Raw genomic sequence first — 23,031 nt, 5'->3', positions numbered from 1 at the left:
TGACCAGCATTGTCAACAATACAAAAGTAGACCACATCGAATGAACCCCAGCAAAGGAGTTTTAACATTCGTAACAAAAAGTGAGGAAGAAAACTTTAAACAGTATCAAAATACAAAACGGTACAAAATCGTTACAAATGTAGAGAGAACATCATTCAAGGTGCACATCACCATACTTGATAAAAAGATGAGTTGGGGCATCAATGGTGGAAACCCCTCACTGTCAGGTGAAAAGAAATGGCTGGTGACTCCACATGTATCGGAGGAGACATGTGGTAGTCTGCAGCCCTCTCCGGATCGGCAGAGGGGGTGGAGCAGTGACCAGGCCGGCTTGGAAGAGTGGGGTGATTGGCCAGATGCAACTGGGGAGAAAAGGGGGGGGGGGATACAGAACAGCAGCTAATATTAACACACACATGCACACGGGCATACCCACTTAATTAACACCACAATATTCATAGTCTACAACTTTACCTACCTTACCTAGGTCGTCCATCAGGATGCACCATAACTACTGTCTACATAACTGACTGTCCCTTAATAAGTTGTCCACATAGGTGATTCTTCTTCTGCCACGTGAGTTTTTCCATTAGATGGTTGCCAGAGCACAAGTTTGTTGGCAGCTTGTGCTCTGGCAACCATCTGATGGAAAAACTCAATGTGGTAGAAGAGGTTACAAAATGAAAGCAAGGCTACAAAATGAAAGTTAATATGGCCATTTGTCATTTCCCCTTTCTCTCCCCAGATGCAACTGGGGAGAGAAAAGGGAAAAATCAACTGGACGCAACTTTTATTGAGAGAAACATTTCATCACTCACCTTAGTGACCTCTTCAGTCTCAGCTGAATGCAGGTGTCCCCTCCCTTATAAACAATACAGTGGTATAAAGACCGAAACCAACGATCGGTTTCATATGCAAATTGCCGTGACCATTACCTAGAGTTACAATGACAGACACAATTGGCCATGTCTGCGGGTGGGAAGCCGGATGTGCGTGTGTCCTGGTTACTGCACTAGCGCCGCCTCTGGTCGGTCGGAGTGCCTGTTTGGGGGGGGGGGGCTGGGGGAAATCACGTGATCCTCCCACGTGCTACACGCCCCTGGTGAAACTCCTCAGTGAAAAGAAGCGGCTGGCGACTCCACATGTATTGGAGGAGGCATGTGGTAGTCTTCAGCCCTCCCCGGATTGGAAGAGGGGGTGGAGGTACGACCGGGATGGCTCGGAAGAGTGGAGTAATTGGCCGGATACAATAGGGGAGAATCAAAAAAAAAAAAAAAAGCCTAACCTTTCTAATCTTTGTTGAGTGACATGACACTGGAGTAAGTGAATGAATCAGCTGTCATCTATAAGAGTGTCTCTTCTGTGTCAAAGGAGAACGGCAAAAAGAATAATTAATGAAAACAAGACAAACTAATAAATCCAAAGTAGATTCTAATAATTGTTTTTGTTTGAAATTGGCGCATTCTCCTCTGTTGTAGTTTTGCCGGTGTGTACTAACAGAAAATACATGTGCTGCAGGAAACACGGCACATGCATTTCCTGTTAGAATCAAATGGCTGGTACATTCATGTCTGACATACCATCAAAATAGTATACTATGACGATTAGTACATAGTAGGTACGATATAGTGTTATAGTATGGATTTGGGGCAGAGCTTATATCTCGCATAGTGAAAGCTGAGCCTGCGAGATTTAGGCTGGCTTTGCGAGGTTAGGGACATGTAGCACACCCATTCATCTAGATTTCAGTGAAGACTTGACCACAGACGTGTGTACTGACCATGTTGAACTAGCTGCTGGTACTTGGAGCGTTTGGTCTGTCCTGTGTTTTGGCTTCAAAACCTGGCGAGACCAGCAGTCCACAAAGAGACGATTGGCTCTTCTTCTGGGCCAGCTCAGCCTTCAGGGCCCTCAGCTCCATAGCAGCCTGTTTCCTGAGCTAGAGAGCCAAAGATAAGAAACCACAAGTTCGAAGTGCTAATGGGAAATCTTTTGGATGCAAGCAAAAAGGTGTAAACAAAGAATTGGTTAAAATCAGAGGCATCTACGATTGATTATTGGGTTGGGATAATCCATATTTTTTTATCATGGAAAGACTTACCTTTGCCATTAAGACTCAACGAGAGAGGTTCTTAGATAGGGGAGACCAGGGCATCGTGTCACATTTTTCATACTCTTATGTATATATCTTGGGATCAATACATCATATTGTTAAAAACTGCATACCAAATGAAAGAACAAATTCTCAGGCATATATTTTGTATTCATTTCATTTTTATTTCAGATCTTATTTCAGTACAGATTTTTTTTTTGCCCCCCCCCCCTTTTCCTCCCCAATTGTACTTGGCCAATTACCCTACTCTTCCGAGTCGTCCCGGTCGCTGCTCCACTCCCTCTGCCAATCCGGGGAGGGCTGCAGACTACCACATGCCTCCTCCAATCACCTGACAGTCAGGAGTTTCGCCAAGGGAACGTAGCACGTAGGAGGATCACGCCATTTCCCCCGGATCCCCCTCCCCCCCTGAACAGGGACCCCGACTGACCAGAGGAGGCGCTATTGCAGTGACCAGGACACATGCACACCCAGCTTCCCACCCACAGACCAGGCCAATTGTGTCTGTAGGGACGCCAGACCAAGCCGAAGGGAACACAGGGACTTGATCTGGCAATCCCCGTGTTGGTAGGCAACAGAATAGACCGCTCCACCACCCAGACACCTTCAGTACAGGTTTATTGTGCACATGTGACACGTTGCCCCACCAGCAGGTAAGATGTCACACTATGTGGGGTAAGATGTCAAACTGGATTTTGCAACAAAACAAGCCAGTTCATTGTTGGGTTTTTTTTTTCAAATTCAAAATTAAATTCAGCTGCAGAAAAATAGATCGATTAATCATTAAACTTGAATCAATCCTGGAATGTGGCCGTTAAATCAGTCCCAACTACAACTGGAAAATCATTTCAAACGAACTTTCAAATAAAACATGTCAAGCATTCAAACAAATCTCAATCCTTACAAATCAGACTCATCATCAGAATTGCAGTTCTGACACATAAATTGCCTTGCCAGGGGTACACTCTTCATGAGCCCACTGTCTGCATTTCACGCACTGGACCTAAGTCTCCTTTGGATGGCTGTTCTCAAATGGCTCCACACAAACAAGGCACAGGCACTCATCTTCATCTGATGAAGAGGCATCCGGAGTCTTTTTATATCTGCATTCTTTTTCTTTGGTGTTTTCATTTGATTCCCCCACATTTCTTTCGGAATAGATTATTTTTACCGTGTGCCTGCCTTTCAGCCACAAGTTCCTCCTTCACTGGTGTGTCAGTGAGAACAGCAGCTTTTCTTGCTTTTTTTCTTGGTTGGTAGGCTGGTTTTCTTGGATCAGCTTTTGGGTATGGCCAAATGTCCTCTGGAGTTGATTTGTGGTTGGAGCTGGCATTGCTAGGCAAGGGTGAGGTGGTGCTAATGGGCAGGGCTGGATTAGTGCTGGGGCCTGGCAAGAATGGGTTGGTGCTGGGCTGGGGCCTGGAAGTACTGGGTTGGTGCTGGGACTCCGAAGGGCTTGGTTCTGAAAGGGGTGATCTGAGATATAAGAGAATTCTGTCTCTAAGGAAACATCCCTGTAGTAAGGTGTCACCCAAAAGCCAGCCTGAATATTGAGTGGGGCTGCAGCCAGAGGATATGCAATTACCACAATCCGAGGGATGCCATAGATTGTGATTGTTTTCCCTGGGTTGTTCCTCATACAGGAATCAGACACTGAGTTTATGTGCCTCTTCAGTGGCCCATAAACCATTCACTTCAAAGGTTGCAGCCTATGTGAGCAGTGGGGTAGGAAGGAGAGCATAATTATGCCATTTTCTTTGGCAAAATCTAGCCCATCAGTGGAAAGATAGGAGCTGTGGTTGTCGAGAAGGAGTAAGCATGGCTTTTCCTTTGAACACTTGAGTACCGCTTTCACCAGATGACCGTGACTCTACCTGTTTAAATCCATGCCCGGCCACCAATCTGTCTGATTTCTGCAGTTGTCAGACCAGTTTCATCCATATTCCAGATGTCCCCTGGTCCCAGTGAATGTCGCCTAACAACTTCTCCAGATTGTCAAAGAAAGCCTTGATATTCTCCTTGTTACAGGCACTTGCCCTGGTAAGGCTAGTTGCCTCTGGCTTCCTGAGAGAGTGTAAGGTGCTGCTTGAAGAAGCATGTAAACCACTCGCTGCTGGCTTTTTCTTTTTCAGCCCAGGCTGGTGGAAACTACAGCTCCCTTACCACTGCAAATTTGTATGCTAGCTTTCTCACCTCAGTTAGTGACAAACCAAAAAGCGGATTGAGTAGGCTGTGTATTGGCGAGAATCTGGCGATACAATACGTATCATGATACAGTGGTTGCGATTCAATATATTGAGATACTGTAAGAAAGGCAATATATTGCGATTTCATAGGCCTGTGTTCTTTGTGCTCATGGTACTTCCTGTCTCAGCTTACATTGTTGCGTTGGAGTGGAGGAGTCAAATGGCTGAAGATAGATTACAGCACTATTATCTAGTGGTCGTGGGGTTAACACACAACACAAAATTTTTGTCACAAACCTTTACATGTAAACAATTAAAATGGATATAGTGTTTTTGAGAATTGATACAGTATCACAAAAGCTCGCGATACTTGAGTCTATCGATATTTTCTTACACCCCTAATCCGCTGGGTGTTAAATTCTGGGTGCAAAAATGGATCATGGGCCTGTGATTAATATCAGATTGATCAAACATTAATGCAAATTGAATTACTCACTTATTGGACTAACTGGCTGAAGGTTTTACCTGATCCCAGGACTAGCAGTCAGGTAAGTGACAAGAGCTGGAAACTTCTCCTGAATGACAAGCCTTGGAATCCTCTCTCTCTCTCTTTCTCTCTCTCCCCCACGTTTTTCTTTTCTTTTCTGTGCACCACATTTGTGCTTGTATCCAGAAGACATTGTGATCCTCCTCACTTACACAAGTTATGGTATTTTTTACCTTGCTAGCTAACTTTAACAGCCCAAGCTAGCTGATAGAATAAACACTCATGAACGGAGGAATCATGACAGTCAGTGAGCAATAAAATAACACTATATGGTTATTCCACTTTCCCAGCAGTCTTTGGTGCCATAAATAAAAAGAAATAACGTTTTCCCCAGAAATTTAAAAGTAATAGTGAATTTCTTCTATTCTCAGTTGATGGGTCTTTGATGATGGCTTTGGCTATGTGGTTACTGTTGGTGAGAAGAAATCAGAGAAACCATTACGTATAAGTGCTGTCCACAATGTATAGGCTAGTCCCGCATTCAGCGATAAAAAATATGACTTGGAGTGGTGCTTTATAAAACAGGTGTGTGGGGCCTGCGCTCAAAACTCAACTTGCAATTTTCCCAGGCCCCCTACAAGCTGCAGACCCAGGCGCAACAGCACCCTCGGAAATTCAGCCTCCGTACCACCCACTGGAAAGGATTTTAAATTAAAATTTATTTACAACCAACCTGAGTCTTATTTGCATAGCTTTTACCATTGTGCATATGATATGATTTTACTCACTGGCGTCATTTTGGACACAGGACTCGGCTTTACAACGTTGTCTTATGGGACAATTGAACACTAACATCAGACATGGTTCAACAAGTTCAGTTTAACCAAATTATGTAAACCACATATTTGCAAGTGAAAACAAAAGTGAAAGTTAAAAGTTATTATCTGAAATGTCCAATATTATCAATGGTGGATAACTGCTGATTTACTTCCTGGTTCAACTTGCAGGACTGAGCAGCCTATACTTACCGTAAGTAATGTTAACCATCCATAAACTACCTGGCCAGAACAATAGAGAAGTCATAGATAATGGACAATCATGGACATAGTCTGACTGGAACACTAAGAGCGTTTTTTGTTTAAAGGACACATTTAAGACTCATTTTCCGTTGTCCCATAAGACACCGCTGAAAAGAATCCAGCGGTGATCCCGTGTCCAAAATCTACAAAATGAAGCCGGTGAGTAAAATAATATAATCAATATGCACAATGGCAAAAACTACGCAAATGAGACCCAAGTTGTTAAAAAAGTAAAAATTTTCCATTAAGTTCAGTTTTTGCTTGTATATGATTATGGTTTTATTTTAAAAAAACAGCACCCCCATTTTCTGCTGTTCTACTGTTTTACTATTCTTACTGTTATAAATAGGGGACAAAAAAAGATAATTCTGTTTGATGCATTGTAATATATGTATCACAACTGTCTATTGTCATAAAAACAAAGGAAAAAAATTCTTTGTAACAAGGAAACTTTGCCCCTCACAATTACTTTCCAAACTGAATATATCCAATAGGAGAAGCGACTGTTGTGTTACTCTTAAATGCAACAAAATTTATTTGGACACTTGCGGAGTAAGGCCAAGAGCTTCAGAAGTAGGTTCAAACTCTTCTACCATGGCAGATGGGAGGAGAAATGGGTAGGGGTCATCCTGAAGGAAGAGTATGTCAAGAGTGTGTTGGATCTGAAGATAGTGTCAGACAGAGTGATGAGTATGAAGCTGGAAATCAAAGGTTTGATGATGACTGTTGTCAGCACATGTGCCCTGCAAGTTGGGTGTGAGGTGGAAGAGAAAGAATAATTCTGGAGTGAGTTGGATGAAGTGGTGGAACGTGTACCCAAGGAGGAGAGAGTGGTGATTGGAGCAGACTTCAATGGGCATGTTGGTGAAGGGAACAGAGGTGACAAGGAGGTGATGGGCAGGTATGATGTCAATTAGAGGAATGTGGAAAGACAGACTGGTGGATTTTGCAAAAAGGATGTGGATGGCTGTGGTGAATATGTATTTCAAGAAGAGGGAGGAACACGGTGATGTATAAGAGTGGAGGAAGGTGCACACAAGTGGACTATATTTTATGCAGGAGGTGCAATCTGAAAGAGATTGGAAACTGCAAGGTGGTAATGGGAGAATATAGCTAGGCAACATCAGACGGTGGTGTGTCGGATGACTTTGGAGATCAAGAAGAGGAAGTGAGTGAAGGCAGAGCTAAGGATCAAATGGTAGAAGTTTAAGAAGGAAGACTGTTGTGTGGAGTTCAAGGAGGATTTAAGACAAGCATTGGTGGTAGTGAAGAGTTGCTGGATGGCTGGCAACTACTGCAGAAATGGTGAGGGAGACAGCTAGGAAGGTACTTGGTGTGTCGTCTGAATAGAGAAAGGAAGACAAGGAGACTTGGTGGGGAATAAGGAAATACAGGAAAGAGGAAGAGGTTGGTGAAGAAGTGGGATAGTTAGAGAGATGAAGAAAGTAGACAGGAGTACAAGGAGATGTGGCATAAAACAAAGAAAGACACGAAGGCAAAGGAAAAGGCGTATGATGAGTTGTATGAGAGGTTAGACACTGAGGAAAGAGAAAAGGACTTGTACTGATTGGCTAGATAGAGGGACCAAGCTGGGAAGGATGTGCAGCAGGTTAGGATGATAAAGGATAGAGATAGAAATGTGCTGACCAACAAGGAGAGTGTGTTGAGAAGGTGGAAGGAGTACTTTTAGGGGCTGATGAATGACAAAAATGAGAGAGAGAAGGTTGGATGATGTGGGGATAGTGAATCAGGAAGTGCGGTGCAAGGAAGTGAGGGCAGCTATGAAGAGGAAGACGAGTAGAAAGGTGGTTGTTCATACCTATGCAGACATGGAGATGTTTAGGAGAGATGGCAGTGGAGCTTTTAATGAGATTGTTTAACACAATCTTGGAGAGGAAATGTACTGGTACCGATTTTCGAGAATAAGGGTGATGTGCAGAGCTGTAGCAACTACAGAGGTATAAAGTTGATCAGCCACAGCATGAAGATATGGGAAAGAGTAATAGAAGCTAGGTTAAGAGGAGAGGTAACAATTAGTGAGCAGTAGTATGGTTTCATGCCACGAAAGAGCACTACAGATGCGAGGTTTGCTTTGAGAGTGTTAATGGAGAAGCATAGAGAAGGCCAGAAGGAGTTACTTTGTGGATTCAGAGAAAGCATATGACAGGGTGCCAAGAGAGGAGGTGCAGTATTGTATGAAGTAGTCGGGAGTGGTGGAGAAGTATGTAAGAGTGGTGCAGAATATGTATGTGGGCAGCGTGACAGCAGTGAGATGTGTGGTAGGAGTGACAGATGGGTTCAAGGTGGAGGTGGGATTACATCAAGGATCGGCTCTGGTTGGACGGTTTGGAGACAAAACAAGAGAGGCAAGATTGAGATGGATTGGACATGTGTGGAGGACAGATGCTGGATATATTGGGAGAAGGATGCTGAAGATTGAGCAGCCAGGCAAGAGGAAAAGAGGAAGGCCAAAAAGGAGGTTTATAGATGTGGTAGGACATGCAGGTGGGTGGTGTGACAGAGGAAGATGCAGAGGACAGGAAGAGATGGAAACAGATGATCCACAGTGGTGACCCCTAACGGGAGCAACCGAAAGAAGATTTGAGAAGATGACATGTAACACAGGTCCCAGGCCAGATTCCCACCTGAGATACTGCTTAGCTCTTAACCAAATGGACGCGGGCCTGAAAAACCGGGTTCATGGTTCAAATCCAACCCCTGACCATTCCTGAATGTCTTTTTCCCTGTTCTTCGCTGTCCTGACCAAACAAAATATCTATGAAGATAATTACTAAAGGTGTGAAGATAAGGAATCAGTGCATCATATTAATATATTAAAGATATTTTGTCAATAATTGTTGGCACTAACCTGCATTGAAAAACAATACAAAAGTATGTTTTACTGATTTGTCCGTCATCTTAATGACGTTTACTTGAGGTGAGAGGGAATTTTTGTCATATGAAAGAAAAATTGATACCTTTATTTCTGTGACAAGTTTCATCTTGGCGTCCTCAACCTTCCTCCGCAGGTTGTCAATCTCATGGCTCTCTGTCATGATCTGGATGATGAGCTCATTCTGAAAAATGTCACCATCATCTTAGAGGCATTCACTGTCACTGTATTAAACCTTAAAGGGAAATTTCACTGATGGTTTTGTGTATGTGCAATCAATACTGATGAGTAATGTATTCGATTGAGGTAATAAAGTCCTTACTGTGTACTATATTGAGAGAAATCAGTGTTTGTTTGCTCACAAGTTTTTTCTACGACACCTAAAAGTACCAGAATGCATTGCACCTAAGCATCTGTATTGTCATCCGTAAAATCTTCTGCGCTATTGTGGAATTTCATTTACACCATCGGAAATGCACTTCAGCCGAGAGAACAAGGATGTGGTTTTTCCCTTTTTCTCCCCAATTGTATCCGACACCCTTCTGAGCCGTCTCGAACTCTGCTCCACCCCCTCTGGCAATCTGGGGAGGGCTGCAGACCACCACATGCCTCCTCTGATACATGTGGAGTCGCCAGCCACTTCTTTTCACCTGACAGTGAGGAGTTTCACCAGTGGGATGTAGTGCGTGGACGGATCACGCTTTCCCCCCCAGTTCCCCCTACCCTCTGAACAGGCACCCCGACCGACCAGAGGAGAGACACTAGTGCAGCGACCAGAACACATACCCACATCCGGCTTCCCACCCGCAGACATGGCCAATTGTTTCTGTAGGGACGCCCAACCAAGCAGCAGGTAACACGGGGATTCGAACCGCCGATCCCCGTGTTGGTAGGCAACGGAATAGACCGCTATGCTACCCGGACGCCCCAAGGATGTGTTTTTTGAACAGCTTGTGTAGTGTACATTACAGTATTAAAAACCCTGCTAGGCTTTCGTTTTTAGTTTTTTCGTCTGCCAAGTGACGTATTAATTCCAGTTGGCGGCCGAAAAAAACTCATACTGGAAAAAAACAGTTTCACTGCCACCCCAGAAATGCAGAAACGATCTGGAACATCTCAAGGTGTTTTTCATGTGCCATCTCTGTTGCAGGTAGACAAGAGATGAGATTGAACATTTAAATTTCAAGTGAATTTTTCCTTTAATATTCCCCCCATTTGGGGGGAATATTAAAAGGAAAATGGGGGACATTGTGGGAATTTGTAAAAAAAAACAAAAAACACACAAAACAAAAACCAAAAACCTTGTTTAAATTTTTTAAAAAATATGAAGTAAGTAAAAAAGCGACAAAATGATGTTCGCCAACTAAACTCTGTGTAAACTTGTGAGAAGCTGGGATGAGATGTTCTACTACAACCGTCACCTTCAGTCTAACCTGGATGAAACAGGGTTGTACTGCTATGAATTAAAAGGTCTCTCTCTCTCTCTCTTTCTCTCTCTCTCTCTATATATAAAAAACGTTCTTAAAAGAAACACTCAACGGTAGGGAAAGTGCTCAACAAATAAGGAGCAAAATAATCCAGTCACTGGATTTTATATGTATGTATGTATATATATATATATATGTGTGTGTGTGTGTGTGTGTACACATATATATATATAAACACAGATACAGGAAAAAAAGTTTTAATACACTGCAATGTATTAACACTTTTTTCCCTGTATCTATGTTGATATTCCACTCCTCATTAGTTGAGCACTTATAACACCATTGACAGTTCCGGGAAAAAAACGCTATATATACATATATGTGTGTGTGTCTACAGGATGTTGCAATGAAACCTTCGATGTAGAAAAAAAGAGCTCAACAAGTTTAGAAATCCAAGCTTTTGATGAGAAAATGAAGCTCTGAGGCGTCCACGTCACCCTATGTACACAGCTGAGGAGGTAGCTGCGCAGATGTCGGGCGCAACTGTGTTCTAAGCGCTCAATGCCAAAAGCTCATTTTGGCAAATCAAACTGGAACCAGATTCCTCGCTCCGCACCACTTTCCCCACTCCATTTGGGTGATATCGCTTCCTAAGAATGCCATTTGGGATCAATGCAGCATCAGAGGTCTTCCACAGGTCCATGGAGCAGATCTTTGCAGGCTACCCATGTGCCATCATTGTCGATGACATCATCCATCGTTGGTGGAAGAGACATCAAGGAGCATGATGAAAACTTACGGAAAGTGCTAGACAGAGCACGAAAAGTCAAGCTCAGACTGAATCCACAGAAGTGCACATTTTAATTGAAGGAAGAAAGATATGTTGGACATGTCTTCACTGAACATGGGCTGAAACCTGATCCAACAAAGATCCAGGTGATCACAGACATTTTCCTACACACACGCACGCGCGCACACACATATCTACCTATCTATCTATATATATATATATTGTGGCGGACACTAGGAGCTATGTTGCTCACCCAGCAGGGCTGTGAGCGTGGTATACGTTCCCGGGCTCTCTGGTGCAAGGTTGTTCCTGTTTGACTTTGGTTTTTGGAGCTAAAGTTCAAACTCGCCTTCGTCTCCTGTGTTTTTCCTCATCCTGCCACTATATATGTATGTATATATATATATATATATAGCATTTTTTTCCAAAACCATCAATGGTGTTGCGAGTGCTCAACTAATGAGGAGCGGAATATCAACACGGATACAGGAAAAAAGATTTTAATACATTGCAGTACAGGCCTGTTTCGTGCATCTCGCACTCATCAGCTGCTAATATATATATATATACATATATACATATATATATATATATACATATACACTACCGTTCAAAAGTTTGGGATCACATTGAAATGTCCATATTTTTGAAGGAAAAGCACTGTACTGTTCAATGAAGATAACTTTAAACTAGTCTTAACTTTAAAGAAATACACTCTATACATTGCTAATGTGGTAAAGGACTATTCTAGCTGCAAATGTCTGGTTTTTGGTGCAATATCTACATAGGTGTATAGAGGCCCATTTCAAGCAACTATCACTCCAGTGTTCTAATGGTACAATGTGTTTGCTCATTGGCTCAGAAGGCTAATTGATGATTAGAAAACCCTTGTGCAATCATGTTCACACATCTGAAAACAGTTTAGCTCGTTACAGAAGCTACAAAACTGACCTTCCTTTGAGCAGATTGAGTTTCTGGAGCATCACATTTGTGGGGTCAATTAAACGCTCAAAATGGCCAGAAAAAGAGAACTTTCATCTGAAACTCGACAGTCTATTCTTGTTCTTAGAAATGAAGGCTATTCCATGCGAGAAATTGCTAAGAAATTGAAGATTTCCTACACCGGTGTGTACTACTCCCTTCAGAGGACAGCACAAACAGGCTCTAACCAGAGTAGAAAAAGAAGTGGGAGGCCGCGTTGCACAACTGAGCAAGAAGATAAGTACATTAGAGTCTCTAGTTTGAGAAACAGACGCCTCACAGGTCCCCAACTGGCATCTTCATTAAATAGTACCCGCAAAACACCAGTGTCAACATCTACAGTGAAGAGGCGGCTGCGGGATTCTGGGCTTCAGGGCAGAGTGGCAAAGAAAAAGCCATATCTGAGACTGACCAATAAAAGAAAAAGATTAAGATGGGCAAAAGAACACAGACATTGGACAGAGGAAGACTGGAAAAAAGTGTTGTGGACGGATGAATCCAAGTTTGAGGTGTTTGGATCACAAAGAAGAACGTTTGTGAGACGCAGAACAAATGAAAAGATGCTGGAAGAATGCCTGACGCCATCTGTTAAGCATGGTGGAGGTAATGTGATGGTTGGGGTTGCTTTGGTGCTGGTAAGGTGGGAGATTTGTACAGGGTAAAAGGGATTCTGAATAAGGAAGGCTATCACTCCATTTTGCAACGCCATGCCATACCCAGTGGACAGCGCTTGATTGGAGCCAATTTCATCCTACAACAGGACAATGACCCTAAACACACCTCCAAATTGTGCAAGAACTATTTAGAGCAGAAGCAGGCAGCTGGTATTCTATCGGTAATGGAGTGGCCAGCGCAGTCACCAGATCTGAACCCCATTGAGCTGTTGTGGGAGCAGCTTGACCGTATGGTACGCAAGAAGTGCCCATACAACCAATCCAACTTGTGGGAGCTGCTTCTGGAAGCGTGGGGTGCAATTTCTCCAGATTACCTCAACAAATTAACAGCTAGAATGCCAAAGGTCTGCAATGCTGTAATTGCTGCAAATGGAGGATTCTTTGACGAAAGCAAAGTTTGATGTAAAAAAAATCTTATTTCAAATACAAATCATTATTTCTAACCTTGTCAATGTCTTGACTCTATTTTCTATTCATTTCACAACATATGGTGGTGAATAAGTGTGACTTTTCATGGAAAACACAAAATTGTTTGGGTGATCCCAAACTTTTGAACGGTAGTGTATATATATATATACATACACACACACACATACACACACACACATATATATATACATACACACACACACACATATATATACACATACATAGATACACACACACACATATATATACATACACACACATATACATATATATAGTATATCCTTTAAACATGTGAGTAGGTGGAGACTGACTAAAAACGAATGCTACTTACTCTTTAACAAAACATCTAGCATTTGAAGATATAGATATTATTGGTTATGGATTATAATTGTGCGCTACATCATCATTCAGTCTACCTCATCATTTGTTAGACTAATGAAATTTGGTATAATACAAAAATGGGTTTCCAAAGTATTTAGAGATATTTTGATGGTACTGAACCTTTGTGGAAGATCTCCCCTGGTGTCTCGGCTTGTCTCTGGCCTGTAACTGGTGAAGCAGTTTGTCATAAAACATCTCCAGTTCCTGACGCAGGTTCCTCAGCATGTCTTCCAGAGGAGCTGTGGCCTTCTTGGTCTCAAAATATTTCTTTTTCCAACTATCACGTGCTTAGAAATGAAAACGAGGAAAAAGCACAACAGCCGAATTCAAATTTTAATGCCTTTCTTCAAGCCTTTTTTTTTGAACAAGGACACATTGTGTCGTAGATGTTAATATAATCCCTTGTTGACAGCTATGGCTACTATTTCAATTTTCCTTAAACAGGATCCTGAGTTCTCAGCGGTTGGTGTTGAGTTGGCTGAATGTAAATGATAAACCTTAGAATAAGAGAACATTCAGGACAACAACAATAAAGAAATAACATTTATTCTCTGGTAGGCTATTGTTGTTCTTATATCTGTATCAGAACACTATTTATGTAATGTCCGTAGACGCCTTGTCTTACTGACATAAGAATAATTCAAGAACGAGCCGACTTCGTAGGTTCTTAACTGTGTAGCTTTTACTAGCGTTCATCCGACATACAACCTTCATAACATGCGCTTCTCACTTCCTGTATACGTCACACGCACTGCACGTACACCCGTGAGTAGGTCAAGTTAAACACGTGACCTTTCATTCATTACATCTCCCCCTCTAAGATGATTTTCTAACCTGTATATCACCCCCCTTTTCACAAAAAAAATAAAAAATCTCCCACAGTACACAAGTCCATACGCCTCACAAATCCAGCCGGATTGCAGGCTTGCTCACCCTGCCAGAGCGAGTAACATGTGGTGTGGAAGTTGGCATTTCTGCTGCTCGGGACTCATCCATGTTTCCACTCTCCCCTGGAGTGACATGGTCAGGATCCCTGCTGACAAAGGTGAGTGTTTTGGGTGTGGCCAACAGGTGGCGCCTGTTCCTTCTGTAATGTTCACCTTGAGCTGTCTCCACTATGTAGGATCTGGGAGTGGAGCTCTGACTGTGAACAACTGCTGGCATTGTCCATGTTTTCTGTCCATCAAGTTTGGTGAGTACTGCGTCACCCGAGTTCAGTGGGCGCAGTGTCCGCACGCCGTTCCTGCGGTTGTAGTAGAAAGCCTGCCTCGATTTGGCTGCGGCGTCAGCGGTTTTGATCAGTTCCTCTTTAGGCCAGGCCGGTTTCAGGTTATGCTGCAATGTGGGTAAGGTGGTTCTGAGTCTCCTACCCATGAGCAATTCCGCTGGACTGGCTCCAGTGGAAGAAGAGGGTGTAGCTCTGTATGTCAACAGGGCGAGGAGAGGGTCTTCCTGCCTTAATATGCTTTTGGCTATCTGAACAGCCCTCTCTGCCTGTCCATTACTCTGGGGGTAGTGTGGGCTTGAAGTCACATGGATGAAATCATAATCCTCACTGAACCTCCTCATCTCTTCTGAAACTAGCTGTGGCCCATTATCACTAACTACAATTTCAGGGATACCAAAACGTGCAAATGTAGCCTTCAGCCTAGCTACAACCTGACTGCTAGTAGTTGTTGGTAGATTTAGAATCTCCAAAAACCTGGAATAATAGTCAGACACTATCAAGTAGTTTTGGTTTTTGTACTCACACAGGTCTATGCCAACTTTCTGCCATGGTCTGGATGGGAGCTCACTTGACATTAAAGGCTCTTTTCTCTGTGTGTTCTTGTGTTCTCTGCAGAATTGACATTGCTGTATCTTTGTTGTAATGTGCTCTGTCATTTTGGGCCACCACACTGACTGGCTAGCTCTCTCTCTGCACTTAACTATCCCCTGGTGCCCGTCGTGTATTCTGTCTAAGATCACCTCCCTCATCTCTGTGGGAATGACGATACGACTGCCTCTGATGACTAAACCATCTACCTCAGATAACTCCCCTCTCACCTGATAAAAGTCTTTGACTGTCTCCGGCACTTTATCGACATACTCAGGCCAGCCGTGTCTGATGAAGCCCAACACTGTCTGGAGCTGCAGATCCCCATCCGTGCTCTGTTTTATCTCCTGCATCCTTTGAGGTGTGGCAGGCACCTGGCACACGATGGCATCAATGTGCGCTGCAACATCATCATGAGAAGCACCATCTCCGTAGCACTGCTCTGGGCCTCTGGAGAGTGCATCAGCCACAGCTAAAGTTTTGCCTGGTGCGTATTCAGCCACTGCATTGAAACGCATCAGCCTCATTAACAGTCTCTGGCACCTAATGGGCACATTATCCAAGTCTTTGCTGTTCATGAGAGGCACTAGTGGTTTATGATCGGTGACAAGTCTGAAATTGTCAAGCCCAAACAAGTACTTCTCGAACCTTTCACATGCCCAGACGCTGGCTAAGCACTCTTTCTCGATCTGTGCGTACCTTGTCTCTGCGTCACTCAGCCGTCGGGAGCAGTAGGCCACGGGCTTCCAGTGTTCCCCGTGCTGCTGGAGCAGAACGCCTCCCAGCCCGTAGCTGCTGGCATCTGCTGACACCACCGTAGCCTTAGTGACGTCGTAAAAGGTGAGTACCGGGGCGGTGGCGAGTGCTGCTTTAAGGTCTTGGAATGCTGTGTTCTGTGCAGGTCCCCACAGCCACTCTGTCGTTGCTTTAAGCAGTCCATAAAGCGGCTGACCTACAGTGGACAGCTCTGGGACGTATTTTGCCAAATAGTTCACCATCCCGAGGAAGCTCTTGAGCTCCGTCACGTTCTGGGGCTGAGGAAAGTTCTCTATTCCGGCCACTTTGTCCGGGTCAGGTCTGATGCCTGCCTCGTTGATGATATGACCAAGGAAGCGGACTTGTTTCTGTTTGAACTTGCATTTCGCTTGGTTCAGTTTGAGACCTGCTGTTTCAATGACCCCCAGCGCCTCTGCTAGGCGCCGGTCATGGATTTCCTCAGTCTCTCCATGTATAAGGATGTCATCCATGTACACCTCTGTGCCCTCTAGCCCGGTCAGAGTTTCCGCCATCTTTCTCTGGAAAATCTCTGGAGCACTCGTTATACCAAATGGAAGGCGGCAGAAAGCATACCTCCCAAATGGGGTGATGAAAGTGGTGAGCCCCCTGCTGTCTTCATGCAAGGGGATCTGGTAAAACCCACTTGCTGCATCCAACGTTGTGAAGAACTTTGACCCTGCGAGCCTTGGCATTATTTCCTCCATAGTGGGCAGCACGTATTTCTCACGTTTCACCGCTCGATTCAGCCTCCTGAGGTCAGCGCAGCAGCGAACCTCTTTCTTGTTCGGTTTCAGCACCGGCACCATAGCGGCGCACCATTCTGTGGGCTGAGTCACTTTTTCAATAATGCCCTCATTTTCCATGCGCTGCAGTTCTTTCTTAACCAGTGGTACAAGTGGCAGCGGTATCCGTCTGGCTGTATGCACCGCGTATGGCTGGGCACCCTCCACCAGAGCTATTTTCACTGGGTCTGTTTTCAGCAGTCCACTTGAACCGAAAACTCCACTGACCTCATTCATCCGCTTCACTAGACCCATCTCCACTGCCTCTGGACGACTCAGCAGACAGTTGCCTCTCCCCTTGATCACATACACTGGAAAGGAGTATTGTTTCTCCTTGTAGTTGGTTGTGGCTTGAAACTGTCCTATGCAGCTGATGTTTCCACCTGGGCTTATGAAGCATGTGTCAGGAGGTCCCAGTTTTATGTTTGGCTTCAGCTTTTTAAATGTCCCTTGGTTGATAACAGTAGCGTCAGCCCCCGTGTCAATTTTAAAGGTTATTGGTACATCACTTATTGTTAAACTAACAGTCCAATCTTCCTGACTGCTCTCTTTGCCAACTTCTCCCAGAAAGTACAGCTGTTTAACCTCTTCAGTGACTTCTCTCACCGCTTTAGAGTGACATACACGCTCCCAATGTCCCTTTTTATGACACTTGTTGCACTTACTGTTCGTTGCAGGACACTTCCGCTCATCGGTGTGCTGCGTCTTGCCGCACCTCCCGCATTCATCTACTTTGTTGGTTGCCGGACTGCCGCCACCATGACGCTGTCCGCCCTTTTTGTTTTGGCGTTCGTCCCGCCATCGGACAACATTGACGTTAGCCAGCAGGGCCTCTGGTTGGTTAGCTTGGAGGCTGAGCTGCCTTGTTATTGCCTCCGCCTGGCGCACTTGTTCAATGACTTTCACCAGATTAAGGTCCGCTGTGAGCTGGAACTGACGGGAGAGCACCTTATCTTTTATGCCCACTACCAGACGATCTCTGATATGTTCATCCCTCTTGTCCCCAAACTCACAGTGTTCAGACAGCTCATACAATGTCCGGATGTACATCTCCGCTGTCTCTCCTGGCTGCTGGCTACGTTGATAGAAGCACGCCCTCTCATGTATGATGTTACGGCGGGGAATAAAGTAGTCATCGAACCTTTTCAGTACGATATCATAGTCCACTTTATCACCCTCCGCCGCGAAGTCAAACGAGCTGAATATCTTTTCAGCCTCGCCGCCCATTGCATAAATCAGCGAACTCACTTGAATCTCCTCGTCGTCTTTATCCAGCTTTGTCGCGAGCCTGAAGCGCGAAAACCGTTGTCTCCACTCCGGCCATTCAACGGGGCAGTCAAACTTGAATTCACTCGGCGGATTAAACTTCGGCATGACCGCTCGTGTTCCGATACACAGACTATTCTGACACCATGTAATGTCCGTAGACGCCTTGTCTTACTGACATAAGAATAATTCAAGAACGAGCCGACTTCGTAGGTTCTTAACTGTGTAGCTTTTACTAGCGTTCATCCGACATACAACCTTCATAACATGCGCTTCTCACTTCCTGTATACGTCACACGCACTGCACGTACACCCGTGAGTAGGTCAAGTTAAACACGTGACCTTTCATTCATTACAATTTACTTATCAAACAACCAAACCCCTCTTATGTTATTACATCAACATACTATCAAAAACGACCAATCCTCTGGAATTGCAAACCAAATACTAGAATAATGAATTGAAAAGCTATCAAATGTATGAAGTGAACACCGTACTAAATAACCTTGACCCAATAATGAATGTGTAATATCAGACATAGTCCTTGTTGTATACTCCTATTTCTACTCGAGTATAACTTGTAATAGAGGCAGGAGACGGAGGAGTATACTTCATGTGGGCAGCTGTATTCTTGTAGGAACCCCGGAATCCGCATAACCATAACACACAACGTACATAGGCGTGACGGTATCTCAGAAGGGACAAACCTAGATGGCCAATGCGTAACAGTCTCCAAATAAACAGTTCAACTCAGAGCAATGGTGAACTATATTATTCTAAACGATGGGGCCCCTGCCTTGGTTGCATAAACAACAATGGAACAAACTCCCAATAGGAACACGTTTACAGTGTTTGAATAGTGTCATCTAACTCACGCGACCACGCAAACGATTCGGGAGTGGTCCGCGGGGCGGGTAGATGACGCAACAGGGTAGCGTTGATGAATGCCACAAGGTCCGTGTTGGGCGTCCGGGTGGCGTAGCGGTCTATAACGTTGCCTACCAACACGGGATCGTCGGGTCGAATCCCCGTGTTACCCCCGCCTTGGTCGGACGTCCCTACAGACACAATTGGCCGTGTCTGCGAGTGGGAAGTCAGATGTGGGCATTTGTCCTGGTCGCTACACTAGCGCCTCCTCAGGTCGGTCGGGGCGCCCCCCGGATCGGCAGAGAGGGGGTGAAGCAGCGACCGGGACGGTTCAAAAAGAGCGGGGTAACTGGCCAGATACAACTGGGGAGAAAAAGGGGGGAAATTGAAAACAACAAGGTCCACGCTATCGCAAAGGTCCAGCGCGCGCTGAACGACCCCTTCCACCCAGGCAGCGCTAACTAGCTAATTAGCTTCAGCGAAATCCTCTCGTCTCCAGTTTCCCTGCACAAACTACGGCCGGTGTTTATAGACGACTGTCCCCACGACAGTTCTGGCAAAACGTCCACGCTTGGTAGTTAGAGTATACATTTTCACAAAGCTAGCTAAGTAAGAAAAATAACAAAACGGTAAGCAAAACAGCTAACATTAAGCTAACTGGCTGTAGACTAGCTAACTTCCACGGCAAACTGGGGAAGAATGAGTTGCGAGACGCAGAGGACTTGAAGCTGTTACGATACTTGTGCAAATCCTTAGAAGTACTTCAGTCCACAAAATATTACTCGCATCGACACTAAACTCAATTTCTACCGACAATACGGTAACTCAGCAAACTCTTCTGCCATGTTCCGGAACTCCCCTCCCCTCTCTTTCGCTCTCGCTGTTTTTTTTTTAAACGCCCACAAAGTGGTCTCTGATTGGCTTAGAGTACATCACTCTATTAAACTGAAATTACACTGGTTTAGCTAAACAGGATATCGAAGCTCACAAAAGAGTCAAAGAATTATGGCAAAGTGCTCTACTCCACTTGCTTTACTCATATTGAAACATGCATAACCATGCAGACTAGAAAATATATTTCACGTATCCATATTCCCATAATTGGCAGGCCTCTACATGAATTATAATTGTTGTTTGACTTTGTTGTGAACAGGATAATATGGGATCATTATCTTAAGTTTGTAACTGGAAGGGGCGGCATGGTGGCGCAGTGGTTAGCGTGGTCGCCTCACAGCAAGAAGGTCCTGGGTTCGAGCCCTGGGGTAGTCCAACCTTGGGGGTCATCCCGGGTCGTCCTCTGTGTGGAGTTCGCATGTTCTCCCTGTGTCTGCGTGGGTTTCCTCTGGGTGCTCCAGTTTCCTCCCACAGTCCAAACACATGCAGGTCAGGTGAATCAGCCGTACTAAATTGTCCCTATGTGTGACTGTGTGTGTCGGCCCTGTGATGGCCTTGCGGCCTGTCCAGGGTGTCTCCCTGCCTGCTGCCCAATGACTGCTGGGATAGGCTCCAGCATCCCCGTGACCCTGAGAGCAGGATATGCGGTTTGGATAATGGATGGATGGATGGATGTAATTGGAAGGGACAACACCCCCCCCCCAACCCAATTCTACACAGATGGTTGAGACTAAATCTCAACCATCTCAAGTTTGTGAATGAGTGAGTTAGAAACCAGGTTCCTGAGGTGCTTCACATCGACAAATGGAGGTATAAAACATGTTTTGTTCACAGTACTTGGTGTTTGTTTGGATGTTAAATACAGATGCAGGTACCACCGTAAAGTTCAACGAGGGTTCTTCTCTGATCTATGAACACCCCACACTTCAGGAATTGGTGGAGGTAATGTCTTTGGTTTAAATGTTGGGGGTCCCTCAAGTAGCTTTAAAAGGGGTTCCTGATGGTTGCTATGTGGGGGAAAAAAACCTTTAATGTCTCTTAAAATCTGTTTTCTTCTTACAGTTTGCTGCATTTGAACCCACCTTGATTCCTACGGTGTCTGTTCTGGGCCAAAAGATCTTTACCCTTTCTCAGCAGTTCTTGCCGGGTCAATTCAAGCTGCTTTCTCTCCTCCCTTACAAGCTTGATTTCTTCGATGAGGTCCTCTCCTTAGAAAAACAAACAAATAAACAAAAAACAAGTCAGCTGCATACATGGAGACCAGTATGTGATCAGTGTCGGTCCAAAACATCAAACCAAGGTGCTGGCTCACTGTTTGTATGAAAGACTGGAGAAGCAGCAGTTGTATATGGGCCAAGGGTCAAGTTAGGAGCCCGGTGTGGAGACGGGTATCGGACAGACCTCGGTGACATCACTGAATGGTCCAGAACCTTAAGATAAGAAGAAATAAAATAAAATGACCCTTAAAAAAAATTGTATACTTTAAGTATATTTTTAAAAGTATACTGAAGTATAAAAAGTATACTAACTTTGAGGACCTAAAATTTTACCTTTAAGTATACTACAGTATGCTACTTTTTGGGACTAAATTGGCCCACTTTTTAGTTTATAGAAGCATACTTGTAAGTGTATTAAAGCTAGCTAAAACTATACCTGTTTACTTTTGAGACATATACCTTTATGTATAATGTATACCTTTAGTTGTATAATGTATACCTTTAGTTGACCTACGCTAGTACTAAAAGTATACTCCAAAGAAAATTGTCCACCAAGTCATTCTCAGATTCACCAATTGTAAGTGCAACAAATTAAAGTTCACTTGCTTATTTTCAGTTTTAAAAGCGGTTTATTAAAAGTGTACTGAAAGTAAACTTCCTTTTTTTAAGGGGAGGTTCTTCACATTGAGTTTTTTGGGGGGTTTGTGTGTGTGTGTGTGTGTGTGTGTGTGTGTGTGTGTGTGTGTGTGTGTGTGTGTGTGTGTGTGTGTGTGTGTGTGTGTGTGTGTGTGTGTATGTGTGTGTGTTTCTGGACTACCACTCTGTTCACCACAAAGACCTCACCCGCATGCTGGCAGTGGAATTTGGTGTTGGTCAAAAAGACCAACACTTAACAAGATGTGGGTCACTTCCTGCTTTTGTGAAAAAGCCTCATATTAAACTTAACCAAGGTTTCACAACCACCTCGTCTGGAATTTTAATTTGGAGAGACAGATGGGGTGACAGAGTTTAAGGAAACAAGCTTTTAATGATTTTAGGGATGTGTGCTTTAAAGCGTATTACCAAATTTTTGTTTTTCTTCCTGGTGAATCTCAGTGCCTGTGTTTCCTCTTTTGATTTCCTGAGCCTGAAAACAGATGCATGTTTAATATCATTTTTAGCAGTAGTATAAGGAGGAGTGTTTGGTTTAATAATTTATTCAGCAGTTGTTTGTTGACTGGAAAAAAAGATAGGCCTCTAACTTATACTGTTTAAACCTGTTAAAGCAGGAATCTGCAGCTTTTCTCTGTTAATAAGTGGTTATTTTATCCATCTGAGAGGTGGAGGTGATGTGGTGGTTGTGTTGGACAGTCAGTATTCCAGTAGCATAGTGTTGTGATATAGGTGGATGTAGGAGGCAAAGAGAAACAGATCTGCTCTGTTTCTGAGAATGATTTTCTGAGACTACAAACCAGGTGTAGCAGGACTACAAACCAGGTGTAGCAGCCATTGTGGCTGGTGTGTCGTCAGCTCAGCAGTTAACAATTCCCACCCTTGTAAAAATGGATCCTGGGACCAAAGCTAACACAGACAGTCTAATGTGTTATACACTACATCACACTATATAGGAACACTGTTGTACAGTGAGTAATACTCAGGAACTGTTTGATGGCTGGGAGAGCTGGCGCTGGATTGGCTGGGAGAGAGGAGCAAGCTAAGCTAACTGTTAGCCCATGCAGACTGGCAGTTCCAATAACACCGAGGGCAGTCTGGCGACAGCCTCACCTGTCACTGACTGTGGTGTTTTGATGTTGTCGTGAGGAGTGCGGCCGTAGGGTTGCCAACTCTTTGAAATGGAAATATGGAACAGGGGACAGGGACGGGGGTTGGATGGACGGGGCGGCACAGGCATAACAAATATAATGTGCCTTACACTATACACACACACTACACAATACACACACACATATATATATGTAATTTATATATATTT

General features: G+C 44.2%; 1 protein-coding gene across 1 annotated transcript in view; it reads right to left on the bottom strand.

Moving 5' to 3' along the window:
• Positions 1-43: 43 nt before the first annotated feature.
• Positions 44-23,031, bottom strand: part of spata1 (spermatogenesis associated 1) — a 30,854-nt gene continuing 7,866 nt past the window's right edge. Inside the window, exons 6-11 of the mRNA XM_056276893.1 lie at positions 20,925-21,050; positions 13,561-13,727; positions 10,180-10,191; positions 8,844-8,942; positions 1,781-1,939; positions 44-362 (exon numbers count right to left, since the gene is read on the bottom strand). Of these exons, the coding sequence (XP_056132868.1) occupies positions 1,790-1,939; positions 8,844-8,942; positions 10,180-10,191; positions 13,561-13,727; positions 20,925-21,050 (554 nt within the window). The 3' untranslated portion in view covers positions 44-362; positions 1,781-1,789. The remainder of the gene's footprint in view (positions 363-1,780; positions 1,940-8,843; positions 8,943-10,179; positions 10,192-13,560; positions 13,728-20,924; positions 21,051-23,031) is intronic.

The sequence above is a fragment of the Lampris incognitus genome, chromosome 3 (genome assembly GCF_029633865.1).
Source record: "Lampris incognitus isolate fLamInc1 chromosome 3, fLamInc1.hap2, whole genome shotgun sequence".
NCBI classification, from domain to species: domain Eukaryota; kingdom Metazoa; phylum Chordata; class Actinopteri; order Lampriformes; family Lampridae; genus Lampris; species Lampris incognitus.
Note: the sequence above shows the minus strand (reverse complement) of the source record. Positions and strands in the feature narration are given on the sequence as shown.